The sequence below is a fragment of the Medicago truncatula genome, chromosome 6 (assembly GCF_003473485.1).
Source record: "Medicago truncatula cultivar Jemalong A17 chromosome 6, MtrunA17r5.0-ANR, whole genome shotgun sequence".
In the NCBI taxonomy this organism is placed as follows: Eukaryota; Viridiplantae; Streptophyta; class Magnoliopsida; order Fabales; family Fabaceae; genus Medicago; species Medicago truncatula.
The window spans coordinates 8,652,610-8,673,989 of record NC_053047.1 but is presented as its reverse complement, the minus strand read 5'-3'; the positions used below and the strand labels follow the sequence as shown (position 1 = coordinate 8,673,989).

General features: G+C 32.7%; 2 protein-coding genes across 2 annotated transcripts; one reads left to right on the top strand and one right to left on the bottom strand.

Annotated features, from left to right (window-relative positions):
* Positions 1–6,479: 6,479 nt before the first annotated feature.
* Positions 6,480–10,454, bottom strand: LOC25495729 (ATPase family AAA domain-containing protein FIGL1). The gene is made up of 11 exons (XM_024786359.1): positions 10,207–10,454; positions 8,972–9,178; positions 8,758–8,885; positions 8,542–8,660; positions 8,375–8,467; positions 8,071–8,180; positions 7,808–7,899; positions 7,122–7,205; positions 6,955–7,050; positions 6,740–6,867; positions 6,480–6,647 (listed from the first exon to the last, which is right to left on the bottom strand). Exons 1-11 carry the CDS (start codon positions 10,452–10,454, stop codon positions 6,480–6,482), a joined length of 1,473 nt encoding a protein of 490 aa, XP_024642127.1.
* A 5,509-nt stretch (positions 10,455–15,963) lies between these two features.
* On the top strand, positions 15,964–20,289 carry LOC25495728 (ATPase family AAA domain-containing protein FIGL1). The gene is made up of 11 exons (XM_024786357.1): positions 15,964–16,217; positions 16,966–17,283; positions 17,933–18,060; positions 18,159–18,277; positions 18,359–18,451; positions 18,611–18,712; positions 18,834–18,939; positions 19,606–19,689; positions 19,762–19,857; positions 19,968–20,095; positions 20,188–20,289. Exons 1-11 carry the CDS (start codon positions 15,964–15,966, stop codon positions 20,287–20,289), a joined length of 1,530 nt encoding a protein of 509 aa, XP_024642125.1.
* Positions 20,290–21,380: the final 1,091 nt, after the last annotated feature.

Genomic DNA, 21,380 nt, shown 5'->3' with positions numbered 1-21,380 from the left:
TTGAAAATTATTTCTTCTTCGAACACAAGTTTTTTTTTATGTATAGAATTCGAACTCGGACTTTGCATTGAATATACTATACATTATCCTTACTAACTAACAAACACAAGTCTTTAGAATTGAAGCTCTCTCTTCTTTTTTTGTCACAACAATTTTTTTTAATTCATTAAATAACTAATTTATCTAGACATTAAATAATTTATGTATCTAGATTATTATATTATAATTTAAATATATTAATTATCAAATGAACTTAAAAAAATTTGCTTATAAATTTGATCTCACCATTAAATTGATTTTTTACGACTTAAACTAAATTTATACATTTTTATTTCAAATCACCTAATATACCATCACACCATCAAATTGGAAGACCTTAATCATGAATTGGTAAAAAGAAAAAAATGGATCCTGCCAAAATAAGAGAATCAAAATTATATTAAAAGTTTTTTTTATAAATTCTTAGACACTTTAGAGTTTGGTTGAATATCGTATCCATAAGCAAAATTTGTTTAACATTTGAATTTATTTTATTATAAATTAATATAAAAATATGACATTACATTGATGGATTGGATGAATGGTACATACTCAACCAAACTCTGATATTATTGTGTTCATTTTTCTTTTTAAAAAAAAGTTTAGAAGAATTGAACGGTTAGAGTAGACCTCAAGGCTTAAACGTCTAGAGAGCTCTTGAGCAATTGGAGTTGAACTCAAGAATGAGTAAAGTCCTTGTCAACGAGAACTCTTGTCTAATAATGCTTAATTTTGCTAGATTTTTAATTGAAGGACTTCCATGCAACTTTTTTTGAAAGGACTTCCACGCAACTTATAAAAACCAAAATTTACTTTTATAAAGACGAATAATATATTTAACATAGTCATTAGCTCATCATCCCCTAATAAAAACATAGTCATTAGCTCCATTAAATTTCAACCCAAAACCAAACACTTTGTTAAACCATATTTATACTATTAGCTGTGTCAAGACTTTGTTAACTTTTTTTTCAATACTACTTATACCATTATTATATCCACACAGACAAAAACATCCAACTGTTGCATGATGAGTGCAATAATTACATAATTTGATTCTGGTTCTATGATGTTGAAGTATTAAGGTAAATTTGTTTGAAATTAATATTGTTATGTAGGTCCCTAGTTGATATGGTACCCAATCTCCTTATAATGAGAACATATTCCTCTAAATTGCTAAGCTTCCAAATTGTTGCCAAATTCATTAGGTGAAACAGAAGGCTTCACTTCTTGCAGGGAATTCTTGAAGTCCTTCACAAATTGAAGAAAACCTTTAAAAATTAATAATCAACCTTAGAATTTTTTTCGAAATTTTTATGTCTGCATGCATCCTTTTCCATACTTGAAGAGTTACTCGCAGTGGCGGAGTCAAGATTATTATAAAGCCTGAGCAAAAAAAAATTGCAATACATTTAAAGGGGTTAACATAAGAAATTGCAAGCAATAATAAAAAAATGGCTAAACTGCACTTTTCGCCCCCTATGTTTTATAATGTTGCGATTTTAGCTCCCTATTAAAAAAAATACTCCATCCGTCCCAAATTGTATGTCACTTTAGAAAAAATATTTGTCCCATATTGTATGTCGCTTTACAATACCAATGAAAAATTAATGTTACTTTTCCTATTATATCCTTAACTATTTATTACTCTCTCTTCTTTCAATTCCTTCATTTATCTTTTCCATATCATTTATTAAGGACAATTTTGTAAAACAACTCATAATATCTCTTTCCCACACAATATTAATTGCATTTCTTAATATGTGTGAAATGCCCAAAACGTCATACAATTTGGGACGGAGGGAGTAGCAATTTTGGCCACTTTCATCCCAAAATTGCTCAGAAGATGCCACGTGTAACACCCCGTTTTCCCAATATCAAAATTTCATAAACAATTATCAGAGTAAAAACCATAAACGGGATATCACATAGAAACGTAATCCATAAACAGTTAAATAATAATTTAACCTTCACAATATCTTTAACATAGCAGCGGAATATTTAATTCAAAAATCATAAATCAGTTTGGCACGTAGGCCCCATCAAAAATAGTTCATAATCCATAACATAATGAAAATAACATATTATCCACGTAAGAGAATGAAGCATGTTATAGCATATAACCTCATCCCGTTACGTATCAGAGCGACCTAGACGACACAGTGAAGGCAAGGCCACTCACGACGGCAACTGCACACTAAGCACGATCACCTGCAAGTTACCCATACGAAGGGCAACATTTTCAAGCAGAAGGGGTGAGATTTCATAATACAATAACATTAATCAATGTAATGGAGAATCATAAATTAACAACATAATCATTCCATTATTAACTTTGCATAATTGCTAAACAGTTATCACGTAATCGTTTGTTCAATAATTAGGAATATCATAACATATCAAATAACACTTATCACGTAATCACATATTCAATCATTATCAACAAGGCATCTTAATCATGACAATGTGACAATGCTCTTAGACTCCTTATATGCATGTGGTACCAATCGTCATCATAAGTATTAATATACTTTAATCGTGCGGAGGACAAAGCTCCTATAAAACGTGCGGAGGACAAAGCTCCTAATTTTCGTGGTGAGGACAAAGCTCAATGTTATGCTATGCATGGACACATATGAACAAAACAACGTAATCGACTTATCAACATGCATCCAATAATTTGGAGCTAAACTTCATCATATACTTATGCACTTAGTTAAACAACGGAAGCAGCATAAACAGATCACATAAACAAAATGATATCATTATATCAATAGCACATAAATTGCATCATTATCAAGTTTTCACATCTTGCATGAATATACAATACATTAGTTCATACTCAATTAATATCAATATAGTCTTAAACAACTCTACAGGCTGCAGTAAACATCATCACTAGGTCTCAATGCTAATTAGGGGTTCACTCTTGATCAACACATGCGACACAGATCGCACAAACACTCAAACAACTACCTTCTGGTTGTACTCGCGAGGCGAGAGTTCTTACTCGCCATGGCGAGTAACACTAATCTCCCAAACTGATGTTGTTCTGGGTTCAATCCTGTCCTAAAATCATTCCTAACCAATACTAGGTATGTCTAGGCACTTAAAGGCACTCAAGATCCAACTAAAAAGTCAAAAATACAAAATATGACATGCACTCTGCCTAAGCTCGCGAGGCGAGGAAAGGTTGCTCGCCATGGCGAGTTGCACCAGACAACTCGCGAGGCGAAGGGGAAAGACTCGCGTGGCGAGCGATGAATCTTCATCACTCGCGAGGCGAGGATCGTAGCTCGCCGTGGCGAGCGATGAATGTCGCTACGGCCAGGCTTCCTAAAATCACAAAAATTCGACGTTTCATATGGTTCTAAGCTTGGTATTGATTCCAGAATTCATCCTAAACGTGTTCTAAGGTTACAGGACAATTCTTACATCAATCTAAACAAGTTTTACCGTTTATTCTCAATTTTTAGGGTTTTGACCTAATTCCAAAACTTCTCTAAATCAATCCTAACTATGTCAACTAATCATCAGAATTACAGAGGTTAATGCTACTGAGTTATTAGTCCCACCCTTACCTGGTTATGAAGAAAATCGCAGCCCTCTTGGTCTCTTGCTCCTCTCAAAGCTTTTTCTCCCTTTTCCAAAAGTTTTCACGTACAAAGTGTTTTTTCTAAACCTAGGTCTATTCTTTTATATCTCTTCCTAATTACTTATCTTATCTCAAATTCTTCCCCAAAACTATCTAAAATATCAAAACAGCCCTCAACTAAATATTTTATATTATTTTCAAATCTTTATTCTATTTATCAATAAAATAAATCTCATATCATATCAAATCCTCCAAAACTCATAACTTATCACGTCATCAGTCATATCATCAAAACATATCAAAATCATGCATATATTATATAACTATAATATAATTGCCTAAACTCAATTAAATCAACGATTAAACGAAAGTGGACGTTACACCACGTGTCCCAAAAAAGGGGTCATAATCGCAACTTTTTGTAAAGATAAGGGGTCAAAAAACATATTTCCCTTATGTTAGGGGGTCAAAAGAGCATATTTCTCTAAACATAGGGGGTCGCTTTTGCCATTTTTTTTAATAGGGAGCCAAAATCGCAACATTTTGAAACTTAAGGGGCGGAAAGTGGACTTTAGCCTAAAGAAATTGCCCAATTTATAGGCGTTTATATAAGAAATTGCAAAAAATTTGGGTCAGTGCCCGGGCAATTGCCAGGCTAGCCGGGCCTTGAAACCGCCCCTGCTTTTAGTAACACAGGCTTTATCTAACATTTATCAGTATTACTAAATTTAAATAGTAACATTTGAAATGATTTAATAACATTTTACAAAAGTTATTGTTACTAAACCCTTAAATATGTTGTAGTGTCAATTGATTATGTTTCAATCATGTGTTGCAATGTTTTTCAATTATGGTTTTTGAATGACTTGATATCCGAAAATATAATAATTTTTTTTTGGCTTAATACATTATTTGGTCCCTTAACTTATTTTTTGTTTTCAATTTAGTCCCCTAACTATAAAGTGTCTCAATTTGGTCCCATAAATCTTGTGCCGTTTACTATTTTGGTCCTCTCCGTTAGTATTTTGCAAAATCTGTTAACTCCTTTCCACATGTCATTTAAGATTCGTGATCAATGGTTGAATTTAAGAAGCACACATAGCATACCGTAGACTCACAACATACGATAACTTCTATTGTCATCTTCTTCCCTCTCCATCTTCATATAATTCATCAAACTTCATAAAAAAAAAAGCAATTTTTTTTTTTAAATCTAATTTTTTCCTTTCAAAATTTTATCATTCAAACTTCATTTAAAATCATACAATCAAATCCTTAAATCTGGAGTAAACACCACCACCATCATTTAACTCACAATCAAACTCATTTATCAAATTCATGAAAATCTCTACAAATATTTTCCTTCTTCTTCATAAAACCCTTCACAGAAGCAACACATCAATCATCAAATTAAAACAAATATTGCAAAAATTGATACAATAATCAAGAGTTTCTTGCTTTCACCATCGCCATCTCAGGTTTATTATATTTGATTTTTCGATTAGATTTTAGTCTCTAAAAAATGTGTGCTTCTCGCCATGGCTTCATGCTTATGCGTTGACTTTATTTTTTCTTTCTTTTTGAACAAATGTGTTGACCGTTGTTGGTTCTGCTTTTCTCATTGTAGGATTTAGCTGCAATTGAAAGCATGCCGTTGGCTTTAGAGAATGTTGTAAATGTAGTTTTCTATGGATCCAACGATATGGCCGTGGAGGACGCTGAAGTTCAGTTAGAATTATGCAAAACATTTGAAGGTTTTTTAGTTAGTTTTCCAGATTTGGCCGATGAGTTTTAAATTTGATGATAGGTGTGTTTGATAAATGGGTTTGATTGTGAGTTAGATGATGATGGTGGTGTTTATTCCATATCTAAGGATTTGATTATATCGTTTTTAATGAAGTTGAAATGATGAATTTTTTAGAAGAAAAAAATTAGATTTAAAAATAAAAATGGATTTTTATTTTTATTTTTATGAAGAGTGGTTATATGAAGATGAAAAGGGAAGAAGATGACAATAGAAGTTATAGTATGTTGTGAGTACACCGTATGTCATGTATGCTTCTTAAATCCAACCGTTGATCACAAATCTTAAATGACATGTGGAAAGGAGTTAACAAATTTTGCAAAATATTAACGGAGAGGACCAAAATAGTAAACGGCATAAGATTTATAAGACCAAATTGAGACACTTTATAGTTAGGGGACTAAATTGAAAACCAAAAATAAGTTAAGGAACTAAATGATGTATTAAGTTTTTTTTTTTTTTTTTTTTTTTTGTGAATTGGGTATACTTTGAGCACAACTACAAAGTCTAAATCTTTAATGTTAATTAAAAAATGGTTTTGATTTTAGGTCGAAGATAGATATGATAAGTTTACTCTCGTTTCTTCTCTCTAAACACCCCAAATTTGGGTCTGATTTTTATTTTTTTTTTGGATTTGAATTGTTCTTTTAGGTTGAAGGTAGAGAGGGTGAAAATGAAGAAGATATAATTTTTTTATGGGTTTCAGTTTTTTTTTCTGTCTAGAACCTGCCACCTCAACATAAAAAATGTCACATCGTCATTTTTGTAACGGTAAATCATTATAAGGGTATTAGTGCAACTTTTAAAGAGATAAATGACCAATATAGAATTAAAAAAATGTAAAGGACACAAGTGGTTCAAACATAATTAAAGTTTAATGGTCACCATGATGCATTTGGCCTAAGTTTAATGATCTTTCCTCGGAACCGAATTAAGGGGTTCAACTCCCTTACAACTTAGACTAATCCATTTTTTTAAAAACAAAATTAGGTATCAATAACAATGTAAAAGTCCACAAGGAAAACAATGCCAAAAAAGATATCAACAAAAAATGAAGACCATTCCCATCAAGATGACTATAGAATGTGTGATGCTTTGTCTCCATACAATGAGAGGACATCCTCTAAATTGCTTGTTCCATTGCTCAAAAGTGCCAAGTTCATTAGGTGAAACAGAAGGCCTTATCTCTTGCATGGAATTCATGAAGTCCTACACAAAGTGAAGAAATCTTTTCAAAATTAATAATCTATTTGAGAAATATTTTTGAAATTTCTAGGTTTTGCATGCACTCTTTTGCATACCTGAAGAGTTACTGGCCTCATATCCTCCTTTTTCAACTCCATAATATCTATACCTTGTTCCATTGCCTCTCTCAGTGGACCCATAGAAGCATCCTTCACTAAGTTTGTCATATCTAATCCTGAATAACCTAAAAAGAAAGTTCCAAGTATAAGTAAATCACCAGAAACCATGAAAAAAAATGAGATAATGTAATTAACTGGAATAATGTCAATACCATCCGTTAAGTCACGTATAATCTCCATTTCCTCATTTGATAGCTTGAATAATCCATCCTTCTCTAAAAGATTACGTGCAATCCAAGCTCTTGCGTCTGAAATAAGTTAGTTAGACGGTGTGCTTAAAAGGATTTGTAGAAAGGATTTGGAGAATCATGATTAGCACCTGAGGATGGTAGAGGAATGTATAGTCGTTTAGTAAGTCTCCTTTGTGCTACTTCATCAAGATCTTGGGGACGATTTGTTGCACCTGTATAAATTTTACCCTAAGTTTATAACAAACGGTATGGCAACACTATATTCTATGAGATAGGCTTACTATCCATCTGAAAAGCTAGCAAATCTTTTTCTTGGTTTGATTCATAAAATTAAATGTCCATTCCATTGTGAAGAGTAGACCAAAGAGACAACAACCAGAATATGTAAACAAAAAAATCCAAGTGCTTGGGGAAACTATCCTTAAAATTTAACTATCAAGGGAGACAAATCAAACCACTTAAAAATAACATGAATGTGGGAATTGGGCACTCCATGATACCGAAGTCCCTATCAGGATGTTACCATTATTACAATCATAATGTGTAGAGATGGTCCTTAATAAATCATCTTGCATAATATGAAAACACATGAAAATAAACATAGGCTAACCAAAAATCGAAATACATAAGAGTGACAACGATCACGTTAAAGCCCAATGTTTTGCGTATTGTACGCAGCCTTACCCTGTTTTTTACACAAGAGGCAGTTTCCAGGACTTGAATCCGTGACCTTTCAGTCACATTACAACAACTTTACCAGTTGCGCCAAGGTTACCCCTCATATTCTTTTTTACTAAACAAAGGAGAAAATTACCAATAACCAGGACTTGCTCGTTACCACCGGCAAAGCCTTCCATTTCAATAAGAAATTGTGTCTTTATACGTCCAGTTACTTCATACTCATTTCTTGGACGCTGCAACAAGTTACGCATATTAGAAAAATAAGAGAAAATTTCATGTCTTTAAATTCTTAATAGATGAAACTCTATTACTCAATTATTTAAAAATTTCCACAAATTAGTTGAAGGTGAACCTATTACAGCAATAAATATTAATGTTGCCTTTATTGGCCATGACATTAGCATACCTGAGACGAGTGAATCTATTTCATCAACAAATATAACTGCTGGCTGACGACAACTGGCCACTCCAAATAGGGCTGTTACTAGCTTTTCACCTTCACCAAACTGTAACTATCATCAAATATCAAGTATTCAAAACATTGTCACAGGTACATTTGACAGGATCAGTTCATGAGTTGAGAAAGAGTGCAGAAACTCGTCCTAGATAATATTTTAGAAAACGGAATACGATGTTTTAAGAGAAATATATCAGCAAACCGTTAAATAAACAGCTAAAGCTTAAACATATCAAAACATACACACTTGCTAGTCAACGAGCTTGCAGATATGTAAAAGAAGGTTGCTTTTGCCTCCCCAGCTATGGCTTTTCCGATCATTGTTTTACCAGTTCCCTACATTCAAGCATAACAGATGAAAGAGCAGGTCTTTGAAATTTATAACATCGGTAAGAGAAATTTGCACTCACTGGTGGACCAAATAGGAGCAGACCTCTCCCAGGAGAACGGCAACCCATAAATAAGTCAGGACGTCGCAGAGGTAATACGGCCATCTCATTGACACATTTTTTGGCATGGGTCAATCCAGCTAAAAATGCCATTAAACATTGAATGAGAATAACTATTTACATAAGAGTAGCCAATTTGGTTAACAAAGCAGAAAGATGAACAACTATTTGTATTACCAATGTCATTCCAATGGACATCGGGATTTTTATCCATAATCTCATTACTGACTTGTTCAATGTAGTAAGGTGTTACATTCCTCAACTTCTCAGGAAGTTGACCATCTGGACCATGCAGGTCATTCAAACTGCAAGAATAGGAAATTGAGAAATAGCGCGGATACAAAGTTAGAAGTAAGAACATAAAGATTGATATGAAGATCTCAGAACTGACCATTTGTTTGTAGTATTGGTTGATCCCATACTAGGGAGGCCATAGTTCCTAGCAATTTGGGAAGTAACATTTCCGGTATTAATAGGGAGGCCAGATTTGCCACCACAGATGCAAGGTCGTGAAACAGGCGCACTCGATGAACCAATTAAGTCATCTGCATTCTTTCTTTTCTTCCTATCCGGTTGTTCAACCATACCACCATTAAGACTGTTCAAAGGTGAATGAAAACAATAAAACGAATACGTTGTTTACAATAATAGACAAGTTCAAGACGCATACAATTTTTATTTTTTTTAAATGAAAGAAATACAGTGCCAAGCATCAACTTATTAAAATTGGTCCCATCAGTGAGATCCACTTATTAAAATTGGTCCCACTAATCTCCACATGTGTACATCTCTCTCATAAATGGACAATAAATGACTAGCATTCCAAATTGTTGCGTGCCAAATCAACCAAAAACCTTGACGAATCTTTTCATTCACCGACTCACCACTCAAACATTCCAAATGTATAAACAAATTCGGAGGTGTAATAAACGTGAACTCTAACCAACACATCACCAAAATCCAAATCCTATTAGTCACATGAAAAAACAAGAAAAGATGCTTAGCATTTTCCTCCTACGAATCACATAAAACACAATTTTCGGATTATAAGGTTTGATTTTGTCGGAATACGATCAAGTAAAAGTTTCCAAGAGAAAGCCACCACTCTTGGAGGAGCCTTTCCTTTCCAAAGATAACCAAACACATTCTTCTCAATGTCATTCCATCTCTCTTCCCACACCATCAATTTTCGAACAACTGTCGAAAACATACCATTAACCTCCAGTCTCCACTTCCAATAATCCATCCATTGTGCACATTGTAATATTCAATTTACATATGGATTTTTAATATTCAAATTTATAATTTTAGATCAATATGAGCTCTTAGCGTTCAAATATATGATCTTTCACTCCTGTTTTCATATGAATTTTAGATTTGATGTTTAAAAATCCATATGTAAACAAACTAAAATGACAAAAATTGATGTTTGAAAATCCATATACAAAGAAACTAACATGATGTGAAAAAAATAGCGAAGATAAAAGACAACATGGATATCTAAAATTAAGTTAAGGGACGAATGTAATTTTGCCATAAAAAACCCTAATGAGTAGGAAATATGAGACCAATACCTTAAATATAAGGACAAAAAACGGTTGCAATATCATAATATTTCAAACATACCGCAAATGATGTTGCGAAACCAGGTGTCTGAGTTGGACTTGTTGTTGGAGCATAGAATTACTTGTTGCAATCATCTTAGCATTGGTCAAGTCTTGGTTGATATGGTCTGCTGGTGGTACGCTGAGATCACGATAATTTTCAAGAAATTGAAGCATGGAATTCGCATAAATTTCAGTTGGGAACGCGGATGGAGAAATGCGGTATGCTTTTATTTTTGCTAGGGTTTCCGGTGAGAGCTGCTGAGCCATGTTGAAAATGTGAGAGAATTAGGGTTTCACTGTTTTGATTTTTTGAACAGAAATTTGGAGTGACGAGAGAGTAGCGATGAAATGAGAAACTTGTTATTGTCGTGTTTGATTATAAATGCTACGAAAGAGATTGACGTTTGTATGTATTATACTTGTTTTCAGATTGTAACAAAAAAAAAAAAAAACTATGTTCAGAAAAAAAAAAAATCTACTACTAATTTTAATTTATCTACTTCTAATTTAAGAATGTTATTCTCTCTCTCGACCTCCACTTAAGAGTTACGACCATCAAGGTTGACTTAGAATCAATTATTTTTACACAAAATCAAGTTTTTTCTTCTTTTTTTCAAAAGTGATTTTTACTTATATTTAGTTTTTTCTTTGGTGATTTCATTGTATGCTAAGTTCTTTTATTCGTCGTCTTTGTATGACGTTATTTTGCTTTCTCATCTTGTGTTACGATGTTTGTTCAGTTTAGATTGTCAGATCAACTTTAAATCAAACCAAATGACTTTGGTGTTGTCAAATTTACAGATCCAAAGGATGCATGTGTATTATGGATACTTGAATATAGGCTTATTTGTGGCTTATATACTTTGCTGTTTTATGCTACTATTAACTTTGATGCCATGAGTTTGTTCGCAGAGTCACATTTTTTGATTTCGACAAATTTGTATTGTATTGATATACCCTATAAGTTTAAAGGAAATATTATTTATTTCTAGTAAAAGAAATGTTACTTACATAGGTAATATTCTCTTTCTCTCATTTGTTTTTGAGAGATCTTTCTCTTTCTCTCATATTATACTCTCTTCTATTTCTATAAATTTGATGACAAAAAAAAAAAACCTAAAATGAATACGAACAAGGAAATATTTAAAGAAACAAAAGAAGAAAGTAAATTCCCTCAAAATTTATGGGATGTGGTTGAAAAGGGCAACAACCCACCACCTCTCCCAAACAACCCAACATTAGCTTAAATAAAAAATCACAGTGATGAAGTGGCAAAGGAGGGTAGAGCCCTTGCCATAGTACATACAACTCTACATGATGATATTTTTATCAAGATTTTGAATCTTAAAATTGCAAAAGAAGCTTGGATCAAGATGAAGGAGGAGTACCAAGGAAGTGAAAGAACAAAGAAAATGAAGGTGTTGAACTTGAGAAGAGAGTTTGAAGCACTATAAATGAAAGAAACTGAAACTGTTAGAGAGTTTTCTGACAGAACTTTTAAAGTTGTTAAACAAACCAGATTGTTGGGAGAAGATCTCGGTGACCAAAAATTTGCGGAAAAAAATATTGGTGTGTCTTCCAGAGATGTTTGAAGCAAAAATTTCATCTCTTGAAGAAAATAAGAATTTTTCTATAATCATAGTTGCAAAGTTTGTTAATATTTTGCAAGCTTCTGAGCAAAGAAGATCTTTAAAGAAGGAAGAAAAATGTTGGAGGTGCTTTTTTGGCCAGCAACAAAGGCAAAAATGAAAGCTTTAAAAGTTTTGAGAAAAGAAGTTTCCACCCTGCCCACATTGCAAAAAAGATACTCTCATTTAGATAAGTTTTGTTTGTACATGGTGTAACACCCTAATTCCGTCGATAAATATTAAATAATAAGGATGTTACACAACTTGACTTTATATCACAAAAATAATAAAATTTTCTTGCTAATTAATAATTTCAGCAGCGGAAACATTTCACTATTCTCATTAATAAATCTTATCATTGTCATTCAAGGTCATAAATTGAAATAACATTAGTTTCAAGATTCAAACTCAAAATCAAATTAATTTAAACGTTAACCCCAACCCATGGTGTTACATATCAGACCTCGTATTCAACTACATATCTAATCATTGCTAAAATAAAATTGACGGAAGACAATTCCCGTCGTATCCTGTTAGGCGTCCCGCAACTAGATCTCTTCGTCCTAAGTATCTGTAACCCACGGGTACAGACACCATAAATACCACAACAAGAAAGGGGTGAGAAATCCAGCCATAACATATTAGTAGGAAAAGCATGCACATTAAATAAATATCAAAAGAATATGGTCTCCACTATCTCATCACTCTCAGCAGTTACTATGTATAATCTCTTCATTTCACATATCACAGCAGCACATCATCTTCACACTCAAACACCCAATACAAAATCATCATATATATGCATATGGTCTCTCCTAACGACCTATATGATTGTGGTACCACTCCTACTCATCATTTTGCCAGAGTTATGTTACTGGACTTTTCTCATCATAGTTTGCCAGAGATATGTTACTGGACTTCTCCATCAGTCATGCACTCCATCAGTCTTAGACTCTATATGAATGCATAGAAATAAATTCGACAAGTAACACAAGTATACACATATTCAAATAATTCACATATTAATGCAAGACTCTCACTAAAATGTATGACTCTAATGCAAGAACACAAATATCAACATACTCATCATCATCCTATATCACTCTCATCATCATTATATACATCACTCTCATCATCATAAAAAATAAGCATCATCACTCTCATCATCATAATGATATAGTTATCGTCATCCTCATCATCACTAAAATATAAACATTATCATCCTCATCTTCATCATAAATCAATCATCACCACTCTCATCGTATTATATATATATATATATATATATATATATATATATTTAATATTAATCATCGACACTCTTTGTCGTGGTTATATGATTCCTCATCATTACTCTCTATTAACCGTTTATATCACCACTTATTCTCTTCATTAATCCAACCCTTACGCGTGACTCATTTCTACATCAACATCCCTCTATTTTATTTTATTTTATTATTCATCTTACAGACATACTCTATCCCATCATCTATTACAAGCTCTCTATATACTTTACTTCTGATAGCTCATTCTTAGTCTCAAGATGTATTCTAATTCATTATCATTACATATAATGTATCCTCTCTATACAACTAGGTTCTTCCCCACCATCGTCATTAACTCTTTCGTAATTATTCTTCTCATTTAAAACTACTTTATATCTTATTAATTATCTTGTTCTCACATTCGTCGTCATCTATACATCGACTATTCTCCTAATCTTAACTTAATCCTAATTTAAAGTTATTATCTCACTTTATCAGTACTTTTGACTTCAGAAACTTTCCTCACTAAGGCTTCATCATAATTCAAGATTTTATTCTCTTGATACCGGTTGTTATCATTATTGTCAAACATTATAACTATTACCGCTTATCCGCTTTCCTACTCATCTTGATCTCTTCTAATTATTTTCCGTCCTTTTCATCGCTATTATCATTCATATTATCTTTCATTACCTAATTCACAACTCCCTATCTTTCTTTACATCTCGCCTACGATCATCTAACTCGACTACACTATAATCTTTATTTGTTTTTACACTTTAAACGTTCCTATATAACATTCGCCATAAGTTATTTAATTACCTTGGCTCTCTCACTCTCCAATTATCAATACTCTTAAGATCATTATTTTTCACGTCCTATTGTCAAGTCATCTTTTAACATCATTAAATTCACTTAGATCACTATCCTGAGGTAATCACTTCTATTTATGCCTGATCACACTCCCTCATTTAAATGTAAAGCTTAAGGACCCTCACTTTTAGTTTACACGCTAACGGATTTGTTAAAATCACTAATACTATCATGGAGGGTTTAGAGTCCACCACAACGGTGGTGCTCAAACTTCATGAAAAACGTAGTATGACCCACATGCGACATTTTACCCCATAATAATATTAATATTATATCTATATTAATAATACTGACAATTAATATTAAAAATCGGGGTGTTACACATGGCAGGAGTAAAATGTAGAGCTTGTAACCAACTTGTTCATTTAGAGAATGTTTGCAAAAACAAAACAAACCAGTAGGAACAACAAGCCCGAGTTGTTGAGCACCACCAAGAAGATGAGGAGCAATTGTTTATGGCTTCTTGCTATTTAGTATGTTGTAGCAAAGAAACATGGCTAACAATGTTTTTTTTTTTTTTAAAGAACTTGATGAATCTTTTTACTCCAAAGTTGTCATTGGGAATTGACTACATGTTGATGTCAAAGGCAAAGGAGTTATGGCCGTTGAAACTCTCTCAAGTATAAAATATATTACAGATGTTTTATTTGTGTTTGGGATAAATCAAAGTCTTTTGAGTGTTGGACAAATGATGGAGAAAAACTATTCTTTGCATTTTAAGGATATGGAATGCACTATTTTTTTCATCCTTCTGAAACTAAATTAATGATTGTTAAAATGAGAGGCAAAAGTTTTCCATTATAGTGGAAGCTAGCACTCTTCTACGGTCACATTGAAAATTGATTCGATTTGATTTGTTATTTTAATAAAGGCAATGTTAACCAGTGCTTCAGTTAGGGAAGCAAATATAATAGTAATGCTAACCGAAGCACCTTTTAATAATAGATGCTCCCAATTTTTCATGTTTGTCCTTATTTTCATTTCATTGAACAACCTTTGATTTTATAGTTTTCCTGGCTGTGAGAGTTAGCAGATGAATTTTGTCGGTGAGTTTCAATTACCTTGAATGAGTTTCAAAACCTATTTTATTTTACGGTGCGTTTCAATTTTTTTCAATGCTGAGTTTCCAAACCCATTTTTATCTTATTGTGGATTTTGTGGAATTTTATTATTATATCAACTTATTATATAAGGCAAATTATATGGTACATCCAACCATTTGAGTGTATTCGTACACCAAATCTTTAAATTAATAGTTAAATGAGTTATTTTTTGTAGGAAAAAATTATTTCTATCACCTATAATTAAAATAACTAAATCTTATTTACCAAAAACGTCAACGCAATAAAATTTGATTTTTCTGAATACTTATTACTCATAATAGATAATTTTGATTATTTTTTACAGTAAAATGTACAAAAAATTAGTATGATTTTTATAAAAAATGAAATAATATTTTTTCTTATAAAATGATATTTTCTAAAATATATATATGTCAACAAACACCTATTTTCTTCATAAAAAAATGATAGTTAATTTATAAAAATTGTAAGTGAGAGTAGCGGTACACCGTAATTTGCGGGTGTACCGTAGAAATTCCCATTATATAAATCTATAGATAATTGTCAAAACAATTCTTTCTATAAATGGCTGAAGTTAATAATACAAAATAAATATAAATAATTATATAAAATAGAAATTAAATCTAATTTTAATATATGTATTGAAATCTTTTGTAAAATCAATTTTGATTTAAATTATCCAAACATCATAGATAAGAATCACTTTTTCAAACATAAATATTCAATTTATGTTCAACTAATTTTGATCAAAATCAAATTAATTCTAACAAAATCAAATATGGTCACGGCCAAAGCAACTACGATAAACTATAAAACCCTAATCTCCCCACCGATCTTCCTCACTCTTTCTCTCTCTCGTCACTCCCAATTTCTGTTCAACAAATCAAACCAGTGAAACCCTTAACCCTAATTCTCTGACACTTTCTTCATGGCTCCGCTCTCACAAGAAACCATAGCAAGACTAAAAGAATACAACTATTCTCCACTCATATTCGAGACTGAACGTCAAGCCACTTTGATTCTACAACGTCTTGATAAATTTCGAGATCTTAACAATAATCATGTAGGAGCAACGTTGAATAATACTCTCCAACAACAACAACTAAGAGAAAAGTTGAATACTTTGCAACAACAAGTCCAACTCAGACAACAGCAACAATTCCAACTCGGACAGCAGAAACGGTATGTTTCAGATATTATTATCATTGCATCATTTTTGGTATTTGTGCTCATATATATTTTCTACTCATTAGGGTTTTAGTCCTTTGGTTTCTATTCAAGGAAATATTAGTCTTGTCATATAGTTATTGAGGTATTGTTCTTGATCGTTTGAAGCAAGCTTTTTAAAAACGGTATGTAGAGCCAAAAATTTTGTTTAGGGGCACCAAGTTGAAAGTATAATTTAGTGAAGAATAAATAAAGTTTCGAATACACAATCAATTTATACAAGTATTTAAGAAATTATTACATATATTCAAAATTATAAGAAATTTTGAGGATATATAAAAGTTGAGTAACCGGTGGTTTGTCCGAGAATGACGAGACTTAAATGATATTTGAATAGCACAAAAAGAAAATATGAAACAACGAAAATGCAAACTTAGGAGGACGCGATCCGTGAATCGTTTGTAGTGGCTGAGGGTGCATAAACAAAATCGTAGGCAGTGATTCGATGTTTCTAAGCGAAATTGTAATGAGGAATCATAAATTGGAATTCTAGTTAAGGATTAACATTCTTCTATAAATTTTAGAAAAAATTCTACTTTGTTTTTCGATGTTAAAGATTTTAGTTAATAATTAGTGCAATGAAGCCTAGAAAGTTAGGTGTTTATTTCATTGTATATCATTAGTAACTGTCTGCATCTGATTGAACTTGTCTATTATTGTAGATAACTTATTCATTTTATTATTTTCATTTACCTTTGAACAGTCTTAACAGTATAGTTGCACAAAAGGATGGGAAGAAAATAAAGAATGAAGCTGAAGTAATTGCACCTGTCGTACCACAATACATCAACAAGCTCTACGGTGTCCCCGCTTTTGTCCCCCCTATTAACAACAATGTGAGCAATATTGGAAATAATGCACCGATTAACTCCAATGTAAGCAAGATTGGAAATGGCGCACCTATTAACAACAATGTGAGCAAGATTGGAAATAGTGCACCTATTAACAACAATTGGAGCAATACTGGAAATTATTCTTCCCAATTTACCAACATATGGGATAGAGCTACAAATAATAAATGGTCAGTTATGAGATCTTCATATCAGTCTTTATGTTCTTAATTCTATCTTTGTATCTTCACTATTTCTCAAATTTATTCTCTTTGTACTTTCCGAAAGTACAAAAGAAAAATGTCTCAAATTTAGTTGTAGATACTACAAGTAACTTAGTCCTTTCCGAGGAAACGAAATTCCTTGCAAAACAAACACGTTTCCGGGGAAATATTCCTTGCAAACTACATGTTCGAAAAAGCTTGGTTGAATGGTGATTAGCAGCGAAATTGATGCTGTTTACCGAGGAAAGTTTCCTTGGAAACAACATGGCAGGTTTGTGTTGGCTGGGCACAGAATTTAAAGGTGTTTTCCTCGGAAAAAGTTTGACTAGACTTGATCAAAAGTCGTTGCCGGACATGCTGTTTAAGGGTGTTTACCAAGAAATTTTTAGAAATTTTTCGATCTTACAAACTACTGGGAATCAACCCTAACTGAAATTGCCACAATAGTATATGCACTATTTACAAATTAAAGTTGAACTTGCAATGTCTTTATACGACTAGTGTTTTTGTCTCTCCCCACTTCAAATCCTTCTTTATTCTCGATAAGTAGATCTCATGATTAATGATTGGTTTGATAATACACGCATTCTTCCTAATATGCTTCATATTCTTGCAGTGTGGATGACCTGCGTGGTCCTGATGGTCAACTTCCTGAGAAGTTGAGGAATGTAACACCTCACCACATTGAACATGTCAGCAACGAGATTATGATTAAAAATCCCAATGTCCACTGGGATGATATTGGTAATATAAATAGCTGTTCATCTTTTTGCTTTGTTAACTAAATTAACAGTTCTTATGAAAACTAATTATCCTCATTCAATTTGTAATGGCATTTTTAGCTGGACTGGCCCATGCCAAAAAATGTGTCAACGAGATGGCCATATATCCTCTGCGACGTCCTGACTTATTTATGGGCTGCCGTTCTCCTGGGAAAGGTCTGCTGCTATTCGGTCCACCAGTAAGTGCAAACTTCTCTTACTGATTTTGTAAATTTCAAAGACTCTTCTCTTTCATTAGCCTTATATACTCCTAATACTAGGGAACTGGTAAAACAATGATTGGAAAAGCCATAGCTGGGGAGGCAAAGGCAGCCTTCTTTTACATATCTGCAAGCTCGCTATCTAGCAAATGGGTATGTTTTGATATGCTTTAGCTTTAACCGTTTATTTAATGGTTTGTTGATATATTTCTCTTAAAACATCGTATTCCGTTATCTCAAATATTATCTAGGATGAGTTTCTGCACTCTTTCTCAACTCATGAACTGATATTTGTACTGATGATAATTACAGTATGGTGAAGGTGAAAAGCTAGTAAGAGCCCTCTTTGGAGTGGCCAGTTGTCGTCAGCCAGCAGTAATATTTGTTGATGAAATAGATTCGCTCTTGTCTCAGGTATGCTATTGTCATGGCCAATAAAGGCACCATTTAATATTTATTGCTGTAATAGGTTCACGTTCGACTTATTGAGCATGAAATTTTCTCTTATTTATTTAATACATGTAACTTGTTGCAGAGAATGTCAAATGGTAATGAGCATGAAGCATCTAGACGTATCAAGACACAGTTTCTTATTGAAATGGAAGGCTTTGACGGTGGTGACGACCAAGTCTTGGTTATTGGTAATTGTTGAGCAACACACTCAATTTCTTTTTACTTTTCTCTCTAATATACTTCATTTTCATCTCACTAACTGTCTCCTTTGTTCAGTAAAAAAAAAAAGTCTCCTTTGTGATACATATGGGTAGATACTATACTAGACAATGATGGCTTTTGTTCTAAATTATTTATGATTTTATCATATTCCAAAATGTGATTCAATTTCACTCTAGTGTACTTCTGTTTTTGGTTTTGTTTGTGTTTTCAAATTTAGGTAAACTAGCCTATGTTTATTTTCATTTGTTTTCGTATTATGCAAGAGGATTTATTAAGAAGCATCTCTACACATTATGATTGTAATAATGGTAACATCCTGATAAGGACTTGGGTATCATCGAGTTCCCGAGTCCCACATTCAGTAATATGTGATGTTTGGTTTTTTTTTTTTCTCCCTTGATAGCTAGCCTCTAAGGGAAGTTTCCCCAAGGGGTTGATTACTTATCACATGTTTGCATCTTATAGGTATTGTCTCTTCGGTCTACTCTTTACAATGGAATCGACAAATCATTTTATTAATCAAACCAAGATTTTTTTTTCCTAGCTTCTCAATTTGATGATATTAAGCCTATTTCGTAGAAGCTAGTGTTGTCGTTACTATTTGTTATAAAATTTTGGTAAAATTTATACAGGCGCAACAAATCGTCCGCAAGATCTTGATGAAGCAGCACGAAGGAGACTTACTAAACGACTGTACATTCCCCTACCATCGTCAGGTAGTAATCATGATTCTCCATCTTTCTACAAACCCTTCATAGCACGATCTAACTTATTGTTTGGTCTTTTAGAGGCAAGAGCTTGGATTGTACGTAACCTTTTAGAGAAGGATGGCTTATTCAAGATATCAAATGAGGAAATGGAGATTATATGCAACTTAACAGAAGGTATTGACACTATTCCTATTAATTACAGTATCTTCTGCAAAGCACTTTGTTTTTCTAAATTTTTCATGGTTTCTAGTGATTTACTTTTTACTTGGTAACTTTCTTTTTAGGTTATTCAGGATCAGACATGAAAAACTTAGTGAAGGATGCTTCTATGGGTCCACTAAGAGAGGCAATGGAACAAGGTATAGATATTATGGAGTTGAAAAAAGAGGATATGAGGCCAGTAACTCTTCAGGTATGCAAAAGAGTGCATGCAAAACCTAGAAATTTAAAAAATATTTCTCAAGGTGAATATTAATTTTAAAATGATTTCTTCACTTTGTGTAGGACTTCAAGAATTCCCTGCAAGAGATAAGGCCTTCTGTTTCACCTAATGAACTTGGCACTTTTGAGCAATGGAACAAGCAATTTGGAACCCTAGCTGTTTAGAGGATGTCTTTTCATTGTATGGAGACAAAGTATCATATAGTCACCTAGATGGGAATGATCTTCCTTTTGCTAGTTTTTGTTGATACCTTTTTTGGCATTGTTTTACTCGTGGACTTCGTCATTGGCCTTCACGATACTTGTTATTTCGCTCTGCACTCTTTTTTCATTCACCATCTTTTATCCCTATATATGGTGACTAGTTCTTTGAATGTTTTTATACTTTTGAATAAAAGGAAAAAGTTGTAAACTTAGCTTTGAATCTAAAGTGTAGTCTCTTTAAAAATCTATTTTCCCAACCAAATTTGTGTTTTCAATCTCTCATTAGATTCTAAAAGTATATAACTTCAATGATTTGGTCTAATTGTAAAACGATAGATCACGAATCTGAAGGTTCTATAATCGTGCTTCGCTGCTCGTTGAGCCATAAGTTTTTCCCTACCTACCTCTTGGAATGTGACACCAACTTTCACCCTAAATTTTTCTTACACAAAAAGTACGTACGTTTTTTATTTTTCAAGCACTAAACAATGATAAACTTAAGAAGAAAATAATTCAACTTCTTACCCACCCTTTCTTCAATAATATCTTCACCAAAGAATGCATTTTATTATGCAAAAAAAAGGGAAGAGCATACAAGATGAGAGAGAAAATATTACCTATGTAAATAACATTCTTTTTTTTACTAAAAATAAATAATAATCATTCATACAAAATCGTTAAAAGAAATTCTGTTTTAATAGCTTAAAACAACAAAGTATATAATCCTATGTATTCAAGTGTTCAAAGTACACATGCATAATCTGAATCTGTAACTTTAACAACACCAAAATTATTGGTTAGATCTAAACTTGATCTGACAATCCAATCCGAAGAAACATCGTAACACAAGATAGGAAAACAAAACAACGCCATACAAAAATGACGAACAAAATAACGTCACATACAACGAAGTCGCCAAAGAAAAAAATTAAATATATTTGAAAATCACTTATTTACAAAAGAAAATAAAACGTGATTTTGGATAAATATAATTGATACTAAATCACCCTTGAGGGTCGTAAGTGGAGACTGAGAGAGAGTTAACATTCTTA

What these genes read in the sequence shown, in the direction of transcription:
- LOC25495728 (XM_024786357.1), top strand. Translation starts at nt 15,964, where the DNA reads ATGGCTCCGCTCTCACAAGAAACCATAGCAAGACTAAAAGAATACAAC. An exon ending in GCTCGCTATCTAGCAAATGG is followed by an intron (nt 18,452 to 18,610) that starts GTATGTTTTGAT and finishes TGATAATTACAG; the next exon opens with TATGGTGAAGGTGAAAAGCT. An exon ending in CGACCAAGTCTTGGTTATTG is followed by an intron (nt 18,940 to 19,605) that starts GTAATTGTTGAG and finishes AAATTTATACAG; the next exon opens with GCGCAACAAATCGTCCGCAA.
- LOC25495729 (XM_024786359.1), bottom strand. Translation starts at nt 10,454, where the DNA reads ATGGCTCAGCAGCTCTCACCGGAAACCCTAGCAAAAATAAAAGCATAC. An exon ending in CTCGTCTCAGGTATGCTAAT is followed by an intron (nt 7,900 to 8,070) that starts GTCATGGCCAAT and finishes GCAGCGTCCAAG; the next exon opens with AAATGAGTATGAAGTAACTG. An exon ending in CGAGCAAGTCCTGGTTATTG is followed by an intron (nt 7,206 to 7,807) that starts GTAATTTTCTCC and finishes AAATTTATACAG; the next exon opens with GTGCAACAAATCGTCCCCAA.